At 32.5% G+C, this 13,316-nt stretch overlaps 1 protein-coding gene across 17 annotated transcripts in view; it reads right to left on the reverse strand.

Annotated features, from left to right (window-relative positions):
- The window catches only part of MRP (Multidrug-Resistance like Protein 1), a 117,926-nt gene that overhangs the window by 15,719 nt on the left and 88,891 nt on the right, over positions 1-13,316 (reverse strand). Inside the window, exon 11 of one of the 17 annotated variants that reach the window (XM_073969958.1) lies at positions 6,329-6,549. The exons of 15 other annotated variants lie outside the window; for them this stretch is intronic. In XM_073969958.1, the coding sequence (XP_073826059.1) occupies positions 6,329-6,549 (221 nt within the window). Of the gene's footprint in view, positions 1-527; positions 749-6,328; positions 6,550-13,316 lie in introns of all 17 variants that reach the window. One more of the 17 variants, XM_073969965.1, reaches the window with a different exon arrangement.

Below are 13,316 nucleotides of genomic sequence, written 5' to 3' on the forward strand. Positions count from 1 at the left end.
TGTTTCGATGGTGATGGATGAGCTATCGCCTTGATGTGTATTTTCGTGGACTTTGGAGTTTTCCATTAAATTATTTCAAAATAAATCATTTTACGCCAAAGCTCCATCACTTAAATCCATCCAGGTCAACTATTAAGCGGAAAAGCAATGATGTTACGTTAGCCTAGATTGATTGTAAATAACAAATATTTTTAAGTATTGTTTGTGTTACAAACCGCAACCAACCTAACTATTCATTGAACACAGCCAGAAGGGTTGCATTTGCATTTGCGAATTTGCAATTGTGCAATTAGTTAACGACGTAACATATGACCGATGGTAACGTGGCACCAAAAAACAAAACATGTGTTTATACGGAATTTGAAATATCTCGCTTCCAGATTAATCCTAACAAGAACAGAACCTTAATCTATCTGTCACACGCATGTCCCTATAGAAGACAAGTACTAGCATCCAAAGGATCAAAGTGGTAATATCTTCTATAAACCATTTTAAATCAAGTGAAAACATCATCAAAATACATTTACCTCAAACATACACCAAATATAAGAATCAATTAGTTCAGGTAATGTTGTATCTAGCGACTCAATATCTTTCGAGAAACGTGACATTATACGTCCCACAGGTGTGGTGTCGAAAAATCTCAATGGTAAACGCATTATATTGACTAATAATTCTCTATGAAGTAACCGGCCAGCTCTGAGGGTACCCAGCCAAGGTGCTAAGGTTAGGCCATAAGAAGTAATGCCTAAAAACAAAATAAAATTAGAATAACAAGAACAACAAGAACAACAAAAATGAAACATAATTTTTGCGAAGCGGTAAAAGTAAGGACAAGGAAGGGATTCAAAAACACATAACATTTTGAGTAGTTTCCAAATCTTGTTTTTAATTGAGGGTGATTATGAATGTAAACTCTACGTGTGTTTTGTCTTTCTGTCGTTTAAACTTCAAGGAGAAAGTGAGAAAACTCACGGGGAGTTGCTATTCATGAGTGGCCTGATTATTTTTTTTTTTTTTTTTTTTTTGGAAAAAGTGTACCAGAACACTAGCATCCCGTCTCCAGATTCACCCTTGGTCTAGCAACAATTCGGATAAAACTGAATCTTTATCAGTTCCATCAATATGCTCCGATTGAAGGCGATAACCAGCATTGTTCTGTGAGAGTTTTATGCCAAAATAGGAAAGAAGAATATCTTCGGACATTTTGTTGAAAAATTTAACATCAACATAGAAACATCTGAAAAATTAATTTGAGTTAATGGGCGATAATATAACTTTTGAGACAATAGGAACAAGATATGGGCCAGTGAGCAAACGATTTCTTCGTTAATAGTGATATTTCACACAGAAAACAGCTCAAGTAAGAAGATAATCATTCGTATGAAATGGCGATTTCTGGCTACATGACTCAACCCCACGGTATTCTTGCACTGTACTGATATACCAAATATATTCAAGTGTTTCAGCCTTTTCACTACATCGATCAGATGCGGAGCACCATCTAAAGCTACTGCCTTTCTAAGGCACAGACAACTGGTTAATAAAACAACTTCGCCACACGAAACTCCCACGAAGAGCCCTACATCGAATCCAACACCAATTCATGGTGTCTTCCAGAAGACGGAGATCTACAAATATTTGGCAAATATCGATAGGTTTCAGCCAATTGATTGGTTCTTTTCAGTCAATCAACTGGTTCATAGCGTGAGCCTTGGCGGCTCAATTCCACGGTGTTGTTCCACCATAATGATATACCAATTGTGTTCAAGTGTTTGGGCCTGTTCACCACCTTGATCTGGTACAGAGTACCACCTAAAGCTACTATCTTTCTATGGCTCAGATAACCGGTTGATAATGCAATTCCACATTCAAGAAGAAGACTCTCCAGCAGTTTGGGATCAATTGAAGCCACCACGATACTCCCACGAAACATTCGAGATATATATACCAATGCCGTTCTTTGGTATTGTTGAAGGCACGAAGTGTTTCTGCAAACGAACGAACGCAACGTAAGAGCACACATAAGAGAGCAAATGTTTTGATTTGTTTTTGTTTTGCAGCATGCGTGCATACAACCTTACAAACACACTTTCAAAAGATGCCAATATTTAGAATTTGGTGTGCCCTCTTCTTGGTCGGCAGTGATATATGCTCTCAAAAATATTTCGACATTTCGATAATTTTCAAAATATTTCGCTATTTCAATAAGTTTCAGCCAATCAGTTGGTTCTTTTTAGATAATTTGAATTCGCTATTTTAGTTCAATTGCCAGTTGTGTGACCTGTTCATTCGTTGTTGTAGTAAACAACTTACGGCCATTTTTCAGTAGTTCCTTTGTCTGATCTTTTATTGAACTGAAATGAACGACTATGAGTGAACTAGTTCAGCAGCTCTTTCAATTAACAATAACTAATCTGAGTAGTGATTGAAGTAAGGAAGTTTTACTTGTACTAATCAGTTTGTAGAAGAGAGAGAAGGAAAATCACAGGTAAACTGAGAACTGCCACAGTTATTATATTTCCCAATATAAATCAGCCTACATATTCTGTAATTTTTAACAACTATCGATATTGTTTAAATTTCTTTTGTTATTGTAACAAAAACAAAACAAACAAATGAAATTGTTGTAAAATAAACAATGAGTAAAGTTGTTAGAAAGTTACAGAATAGGCCCACAGCACTATCATTTCCATGCAGACTGATATAACGGAGTAATATATAAATAAAAATATTATAAATTTACCTCAAATATACACCAAACAAATGAATCTATGATTTCTGGTAATTCTATATCTAATGATTCAAAATCATTTGAAAATCGCGATATAATACGGCCAACTGGAGTGATATCGAAAAATTTCAATGGTAAACGTATAATGTTATTTAATAAGTCCTCATGCAGAAGGCGTCCAGCTCTTAGGGCACCCAACATTGGTGCTAAGGTTACACTATAATCAAGTAGGGCTAAAAACAAAATAAAAATTGGAAAGAAAACAGTATAAAACAAGTATACATGATAGGAATTTTGTGTGGGAAGGGTTACACATAACACTTGGGGTAGGTCTCCAAAAATAATTTCGATCGCCAATATTAGAGTTGTATAGTTCCGGAACGAACTAGTTCCAAGGAACTATTGGAACTATATCCGGCTCTTTCATTTATATAGTTCATATAGTTCTAGCCGTGCATATAATTCCTTTCATTTATATAATTCATTTCCTTTGTTCGATCTTTCACGTTCGGTTCCTTCATCATGCAGATGCGGCCACATTGTTAAATAAACGAAAATCACATCCTCGTTACATTGCTGCAATTTATTAATTTTTATGCCAATTCATCCACCAAAAGATGAAAACAAAAAGAAAGATTCGTTAAACTACTTCAATCTCGGAACAATTTGGAATGAAGGAAATAAAAAGAACGAGAAAGATGCATTGAACTATATCGGTCTCGGAACTATTTGGAACGAAGGAAATAGAAAGAACGATGAAAGAGAAAGATTCATTGAACTATATCGCTCTCGGAACTATATTAAGGAACTAGTTCCTTTTGGCAAAAGGAACTAGAAAGATCGATCCGCTCCAGGAACTATATTGCCCAACTCTAGCCAATATATTTCATAATTCTGTTTTTTTTTTTTTTAATTCCAATGGTTTTGGTTTGGTGTGAGGACATAAGTTCCATATAAGTTTTTTTTGGAATTTGACTACATATAATTCCAAAATCAAAATACAACATATAAAGGTGCGCTTAAAATAACATGTTGGTGTTTGTAAAAAGCCAGGCCAAAAATTTTTCTCTTAATAAGATATTTTTGTAGAGGTTGGAGGACATACATATTAATATTTATACGGATTAGCATCCATTCAAAGTAAAAATTAAAAAAAAATAAATCCTGTTCTTTCGTTCCAAATGTATACTGAGTTTGAATTATAGTCAATGTATCTATTTTTTATCACCAGTAACAATGTGATGCAAAATTGAAATACGTCTATCGCCTTCAAGTGACAACATACATGTGAAAAAACACTTGGTGTGATACAACCATTGTTTGGGACCTAACATTCACCTGCCTTTAAATGAATCATAATGCCTTTAAACGCTTGGAAATGGATTGTAGCGTGATTCTTAGTGATAATGCAATTTCTTCTAGTGTTTGACAACTATCTTCGTAGAGTAATTCTTCCTATTCTTCCTCTTCAAACGTTTTTTTTTTTTGATGCTGCTGGTCATCCTCGCTCCTAGTCATCCATGCCAAAATCACCACTATTACATTGCGTAAACCATCTTCCACAAATTTTTTCAGTGGACACGTAAGCATTTATCAATAATCTATGACTTTCACCACCCTTTTCCATGAAATAACATTCTCAAAAAATTGGCAGCATTAATACCCTAGAAAGACGGCAACGTTAATTTGCATTAAGATGTGCATTTAATTTTAACCTGACAGACGAAAGTTTCTGCATTTACGAAACAGCTGTTTGCTGGTAAACAACTGTTTTGTTGTTGTTTGCAATACAAATTGTGTCTCAGAGCATGAATATGCTCTCTCTCCTATATGAATATGGTCTCTCTTTTACAGCATTGCCTTTGATTTTGTGCATTAAGAATGTGAATAATGCACGAATTAATTTGAATTAAGGCAGTTAATGCAAATTAACGCTGCCGTCTGTCTAGGGTATAAGTTGTTCCATCACGGAATTCTATCTTAAAGTTCATGCTAATGAATGTAAAATATTCTATATCAGGACCAAATAACAATAAATCACCAATATTCCCATGGAACTATTTAAATATGTTCCAACCATGGCAGAACTACCAGGTAGTGGTATCACACCAGCTGATCGAATATGAAAAGTCAAATCCCTTTATAAAAAAATTATTTTTGTTGTAATTTCCCCAACAACATAAAGAAAGTTTTGACATTACATATTCAAAATTTTATGATGCCACTACCTTGGTAATTGTGCCATGGTTCCAACCCAACAAACATACATGTATTGTCCACTTATTAGAGAAGTCTGGGATTCAGAATCGGACGATAGGCCTGAATAGAAGGTTTGATTGTAACCATACCAAATAAAAAGGAAACCTTAAGGGATGTAGGAACTGGAAAGGTATAACTTTATTAGACACGATTCAAAAAGTTCTGGCATTTTTTTATACGGGAACGCATTTCACCAGAATAGAGCTGAGTTTCAGAAAATAACAAGCGGGATTTGTCCCCTTATTAGAGAAGTCTGGGATTCAGAATCGGACGATATGACTGAATAGAAGGGTTTATTGTAATCATACCAAATAAAAAGGAACCCTTAACGAATGCAGCAACTGGAAAGGTATAACTTTAATAGACTCGATTCAAAAAAATTCTAGCATTTTTGCATGCGAGAACGCATTTCATTAGAATAGAGCCGAGTATCAGAAAAGAACAGGCGGGATTTGTCTGCTTATTAGAGAAGTCTGAGATTCAGAATTGGGCGATATGACTGAGTAGAAGCTTTTCACGTTGCGAACAGGCTGATTTTCTAATAAAAATAGTGAATGTCTTGGTGATGTTTCGTGTGTAGATCAGAGAGATATTTAGTTAAGCAGGGATCTATTTTTAATACAGTCCACTTGAAAAAAGATAAACATGTGGTAAGCATACCTCCTTCTCGTAGAAGGTCGATAGAATAAAATGAGATTAGAATTTCCATTGCCACATGTGGTATGTCTGAGTTATATTGTGGGATGTAATCTAGGCTGCAGACTGATAACCATGTGTAGCATGTTTGCTTGCCACATGTGAGATAAAGAAGTTTGTTTATGACTGTGTGAGGCATCGTGAGCGTAAATTTACTCTCGCTCACCACCAGTTAGAGTCTACACAAGCTGTGAGCGAGTGTAAATTTACGCTCACGAAACTCACAGTGCCTCACATTGGTTTATGACCACTCCATAAGATTGTATGGCAATGCGTTCGTACACATTTGTGCAATCTCCCCTTCTCTTTTACACACTAGTCTAAGTTAGGTTAAGTCAGATTGTAATGTATAGTAAAACTTATAAACAGTTTTCATTCCCATTGTTTCGATATGAAGTGCGTTTGACTTCAAAAGATACATTTGCGTGTGAATTACGTATTTTTGTATTGTAAATGAAATTGATTTAAGTATTAGAAGTAATAGAAATGTATTCAATAAATTCCAAGCTAGAAATTGGGTCCAACAAGATATAATGATTGGGTAAGAATTTTCTTGGAAAATTTAATTTTTTTTCTTTCTTCAAAAAAACTCTTAATATGAATTGAATGAAAAAAAAAACAAAAACTTGAATAATTTACCTCAAATACACACCAAATATAACCATCAAATAGATCGGGTAATCTGGTATCTAACGATTCAATATCTTTAGAGAAACGAGACATAATACGACCCGTTGGTGTTGTATCGAAAAATCGCATTGGTAAACGCATAATATTGATTAATAATTCCCTATGGAGAACACAGGCAGCTTGTAAGGTACCTAGCCATGGTGCTAAAGTTAGAGCGTAGGAGAATATAGCTAAAAACAACAGAAAACAAAATAATAGTTAACGATTTAAAGATAGAGAAGAAAATTAGTAAGGAAAGACGTAACAATTAAAAACAAATTGAAATAAAATATTACTTCAATAATGTGATCGGAGCATGTACCAAATTGCTACATAATAATGTTAGGTTAGGTTGGAAACGGGTTTCTTAAAAGGCATTTAATATTTAAAGTATTGTGTGTAATAAGCGAACCTTGAACTTTTCATTAGCATTTTGAAAATCTAAACTTAAAAATCCACGATTTCAATATCCAAACAAAATTAAAAAATTAAAAAAATATCTTCTATCAAGTTAAAAAAGTCTAAATGTAAAATAATAGATTTTCAAAATTAAAAAAATCTTCAAATTTATAGAGATATTTAAAAAGTAATGAACTTGCATTTTATTTTTTCAAAATATATGTATTTATTTTTGAATTCTAGTGTTGAGGATGAAGAAAACAAAAATTTTTCTTTGGAAGTATAATTTGTGAAATATGTTCCTATTTTTGCTTAAAAATCACAATTAGCAGCAAATTCATTAAATCAAGGAACTTTTTCGTAATAATAAAAATTATTAGAAATGTCAATGAAGAAGTTGGTTTTTAGGGAAATTTGGATTTTAGTGTCAGTGAAATGAGAATAAGGGACTGAAATTCCTTTAAATATTGTTTTGTCTTTTGGACTCGAAAATTGAGACATCAATGTTTGAATGAATTTAATTCTCTTCGAAATTAGGAATATTTTCCTCAAATCAGAAAACAAATTCATAAAGTACACATACAGTGGCGGCCATATAATTAAGAACGACATCGTATTAAAAAGTATTTGACTTGCTACGTTCCAAATATTTGAATATTTATATGGAACAAAATTTGTAAATAAAGTACACGGTAAGCACTTTCAAATAAAGCCAAAACATGTTTTAATTCTCCCTCGTTTATACGAAAGAAATCACGATTTATTAAAATAGTCATAAATCGACCTGGCCACATAATTAAGAACGATATAAGTAAAGGTTACTTTAAGGTAATTTTCATACACAATATGTGAATATATCGTTATGAATTTTAAAAATCGGTTACTTTGATTCATTTTTAGTATCAAATGTCCTTCAATGGTACATATTATTGCGTCTAAGTTTGATAATTAAGGAATAGCTAACGTTTTCAAAAATTTGCCATAATTTGACGAATTTATTTTATTTTTGGGATCTAAAGCCACAGTTTTGGCTTTCTCTCATTCCCTCGATGACGCTCTAAACGATACCCTGTGATTGTCGTTCCATAGTCGGCGCTTACTTACCCTTAAATTGGCTTTTATCCCACTTCTTTGAGTCCTTTACGAGGAAATTGTCTGGGAAATAGTTTCGTATGAGCCATTTCCACCTTATAAATCGGCAGGATTGTTGTCTGCAGATAGTAGACAGGAAATAAAAAAATAATTTCGTTTTGTACAAAAAATTGGCCTAACGGTACACCGAACAAAAATGAATGGTTTAATATTTTGAAAGATTTCATTGTACAATGTCTTTGTGGGTGTGGTAGGCATAGTTATGAAAGACTTTTTAATCAATGAAGCTCATATTAATATCAAAACCAGTCAAATCAATCATTATTATGGATGAAAATATAATGTTTGAATAAACTAATGTCTGATGTACATACACAAAATTATTGTGGAATTCGAGCATTCAAAACATTATTTTAATTAATGTTATATTCGGTGTGGAATTCTTCCAATTTTTGTATAGACCTTATATTATTGTTTCATTTCCTGTCTACTGCCTTCAGACAAAAATCCTACCGCTTTATAAGGTGGAAATGGCTCTTACGAAACTATTTCCCAGACAATTCCCTCGTAAAGAACTCAAAGAAGTGGGATAACAGCCAATTTAAGGGTAAGTAAGCGCCGACTATGGAACGACAATTACAGGGTATCGTTTAGAGCGTCATCGAGGGAATGAGAGAAAGCCAAAACTGTGGCTTTAGATCCCAAAAATAAAATAAATTCTTCAAATTATTGGCAAATTTTGGAAAACGTTATGTATGCCCTAATTATCAAACTTAGACGCAATAATATGTACCATTGAAGGACATTTGATACTAAAAATAAATCAAAGTAACCGATTTCTAAAATACATAACGATATATTCACATATTGTGTATGAAAATTACCTTAAAGTGACCTTTACTTATATCGTTCTTAATTATGTGGCCAGGTCGATTTATGACTATTTTAATAAATCGTGATTTCTTTCGTATAAACGAGGGAGAATTAAAACATGTTTTGGCTTTATTTGAAAGTGCTTACCGTGTACTTTATTTACAAATTTTGTTCCATATAAATATTCAAATATTTGGAACGTAGCAAGTCAAATACTTTTTAATACGATGTCGTTCTTAATTATATGGCCGCCACTGTATTTACTGTTTTCAAATTTAAAAACGCAAAAAATACCTGATGGCAAATTCTATTTACATCTAATATTAAAAAAAACAGTAATGAACGTTTATTCAAGCTTATAAAGTTGTACACAAATGAAAAAATAATAAAATCCAAAAATATTAGATTTTATGAATTATGAATCGTTCAAACGGGACAAATTGTTTAAATATAGGAAAATGTTCATAATTACAAAAATGTTTAGAAGTGTCATCACAAAATGTGTCATATATGCAATTTATTCATGAAAGTCGGACAACATATTCCATAAATCTAGCACAATATCCATAATTTTTAAAACATATAGGAAAGTGTTCCTAATTGTGAAAATGTTTAAAAGCTTCTTGTGTTTACAAATGTGAAATTCATGAATATAATACATACAATGATTGACACTAATTTTGTTTTCATAAAAATTGGGAAATTCCTTAAATCCAGGAAAAATATTCATAATTTTAAATTTAATTGACTTACATAACGCTAATATAAACTAAAGCTGAATATAAATCGATTTCTGGAAGTCGATAGAAGAAGAAAAGAGCAGATAGACATTAGGGACACTAGCTTTTACATGAAAACTGGGTAATAAATACCTTAAATATAGTAAAATATTCATAATTTTTTAAACGTATGTAATAGACTCCGAAAAACAAATATAAACAAAAACTAAACTTAGGTAAATTTCTGTAGGTCAATAGAAGTTACAATTTGGACCGCTTGCGGTCTCCTCAAATTTTGCTTTCATAAAAATTGGGAAAGAAAATCCTTAAATCCAGGAAAATATTCATAATTTTAAAAAGATACAAAATTGATTTGTATATCGCTAATATAAGCTAAAGCTGAATATAAATCGATTTCTGGAAATCAATAGACGGAGAAAAGAGCAGCTACACTTTAGAGACACTAGTTTTTACATGAAAACTGGGTAATAAATTGCTTAAATATGGGAACATATTCATAATTTTGAAAACATATGGAATAGACTCCGAAAACACAAATATAAACAAAAACTAAACGTAGATAAATTTCTGTAGGTCAATAGAAGTTACAACTTGGACCGCTTGAGGTCTCCTCAAAATATTGTCTACAAATAATGCGTATAAAGCAATATAAGAAATCAGTTGGGTTGAGGACAAAATGTAGTCAGAAAACTTTTAACCAGAACTCAATTTTTGGGCAAGGTTTGATATTGACACTAAAAATATATGCGCCATCAATTGATCCTTCATTTATAGATGGACAGCGAATTCGAAGCAGAATTTCTCTCAACCAGAATTGAGAAAAATGTTAGGAAGAGAAAGATAAGGCATATGGGAATACTTTACTTCTGAGAACCCTCTCTCACCCAAATACTGACCATTGTGACAAGAAAAATTACCTAATATAAATCAACTAAGAACATTGAGTGGATATTTGTCTAGTTTTGAATTTAATAGTGTAACATGAACCGACGTTGAGAATAATATTGTAAATATAAAAACAATAAAGTACCCCGTAGTTCAATTCAAAATATTTTGTAAAGAAAATAAATGTAAAAAAAAATATAAAGAAAATACCGGCGTTCAAAGCCAAACTCATAACTAGCTCAACTCCAACGAGAAAATTAATAGAAAATATTTTTTTAAGTTTTGTCGCATATTGGTTGATGTGTAGGATTTCGGTAGATTTGATTTTTTGAATAGAATCTCCTAGGTAATATGACCTCGAATAATTAAATTAATTAGAAATATTTTTCATTTCAAATTTTTATAGAACAAGAATGCAGTCCATGGTGCGGATAACATAAGACCAAAACTTAAAACTCGACGCCTGACGTGTGCGTACAAAAATACAAAAACAAAATACATGTATTTCAAATTGAAAACAAAAACAAATACATGTATTTTGTTTTTGTATTTTTGTACGCACACGTCAGGCGTCGAGTTTTAAGTTTTGGTCTAACTTCTGTAGAGTTGGGCAATCTAGTTCCCAGAACGGATCGATCTTTCTAGTTCCTTTTCCCAAAAGGAACTAGTTCCTTAATACAGTTCCATAGTTCCAAATAGTTCCGAGACCGATATACATACATAGTTCAACGAATCTTTCTCTTTCATCGTTCTTTTCGTTCCGAGACCTAAATAGTTCATCGAATCTCTCTCTTTCATTGTTCTTTTTGTTTCCTTCGTTCCAAATTATCCCAAGACCGAAACGTTTAATCGTTTTGTGGATGAATTGACATAAAAATAAATAAATTACAGCGAATAAACAGCAAAGAAGAAAGATCGATGTTAAATTATAGGAACGAGAAGAGCGAAAGGAACTATATGAACTGAAGGAACTATAGCTCTATTCCTTTACGTTCAAGAATCTTCAAGTTTTACAACTTTTTACTCGAAAAGCGTTCCTTTACTACTGACACCATACAATTCATATGAGAGCAGTTTACAACTTTTACTACTTTTTCCGGTTTTACCATTTTCAAAAGTAAAGGAACAGACCATATTTATATATACGCAAGAGCTGTATATAGTTCCAACTGTTCCTTGTCCGGAAAAGTTCCTTGGAACTAGTTCGTTCCGGAACTACACAACTCTAATCTTCTGAACTTTTGGCTAAAATATCTGAAATATTGACATCGTCTATTGGAAATATTCCTTGATTTTGAAATTCCACAAGGTTGATCCAATAAAAAAAATTTCTCAAGCAACATTACCAGAGCAGTATAGGCCTATAGCATTATTGTCTTCTCCAGATAAGATTTTTGAACGGATAAAGCAAACTCAATTGGTGCATTTTTTCAGGATAAAGAAGCAACGGTGTGCCACAAGCTTTCCGCTGAAGGCATTGCAATCCCAACTGCATGTCAGTCAGAAATCCACAAGACTATCCTACAGGAAAGCTGCTCGGCTATAAAATTGGAGCATGTACTTTGACGACAAACATGTTGAGAACTTTAAATATCAGACCATGTTCTTCAACAATGAATCTATAGAAATTAAGTTATCTGTGCTCAAATTGAAAGATGAAAGAATTCAAAAAAATCGCAGAAGGATTACAGAATGTGTTAGATGTGTTTAACCTGTGAGGGCCAATTGTGAAGATTGTTGCCGATACACCAGGTGTGAAGAATAACAGTTAACTGAAAGGAGATATATGTATGTAGTTCGAGCAACAAATGTTCGTAGAAAAAGAGGCAACCCAAGTTCAGCATCATGTTCTGGATCACATTCTTTGCGTTGTCATGGCAGATGAACTCGAACACTTCAATTTTCATTAAAAAATAGTGTTTTAGCGTGTTGTGGAATTCTAATTAGCTGCATATTTTCTTAGTGTATTTTGTAATGCCAATTCGATCATATACTTCAATTTGACCTAAGGTTTTAGTCATGATGCCCACCAGTGCCCACCTCGGGAATAATTTTCCAAAGTTGGTCATGGGTTTAAGATTATTCAGTATTAAAACCAGCTGCCATCTAGTGCCAGTCTATAAATGGTGGGCTGCTGACTAAAGCTGCTGACTAAATGAAATATAGGCTTTAGTTTCTAGGAACATTTTCATAAAAATGTTATTAAAAACTTTAAATGGACATTTAAAAGCCAAGTAAGAACAGATTCATTTGGCTTAGTTTCATTAAAAAGGAATTTATGAACAAATTACTCATATCTAGAAATATTTTCCTAAAATATATAGCTACGAAAACGGTTTTGTATTATGAAAATTTATAAGAAATTTTGTAACAAATAGGAATATATTCTTTACATTTAAGATTTTTTTTTTTCAATATCCAAAAATATCAGATTTTATTTCACGTGGAAATTGAAAATTTCCAGGAAAACTTTTATGCGGAAACTCATTTTTCCGACGGCAATGACGCTGACAATAATGATTTATGAATTTCTCAGAAGAGACAAATTACTAAGAATATATTCATAATTTTTAAAATGTTTGGAAGAGCCAACGAAAAATTTGTCTGTGTTTACAAATATGAAATTCGTGAATATTACAAAACTATAAACACTATTTCCATGTTTTCATGAAAACTAGGAACAAAATCATTAAATCTAGGAAAATATTCATAATTATTAAAGGTTAAAAAATTGGTGCCAAAAATACAAAAAAAAAAACTAAAAATTACTCCTTGAAAAATATAGACTGCATTGCAGTCTTGACTAAAAAAATCCACTTGAATTAGTTTCAAGTACAAGTTCATTAATTCTATGAATAATTTGCACAATTAGGAAATCTTTTAGGAATGCCGAAGGCAATAAACTGCCACTAGTTTGATTATGACCAGTGACAACGCCCTGGAATATATAAATTGCATTGCAGTCTTAA

This window comes from Musca autumnalis, unplaced genomic scaffold (genome assembly GCF_047663935.1).
Source record: "Musca autumnalis isolate F117 unplaced genomic scaffold, ASM4766393v1 scaffold_2, whole genome shotgun sequence".
NCBI lineage: Eukaryota > Metazoa > Arthropoda > Insecta > Diptera > Muscidae > Musca > Musca autumnalis.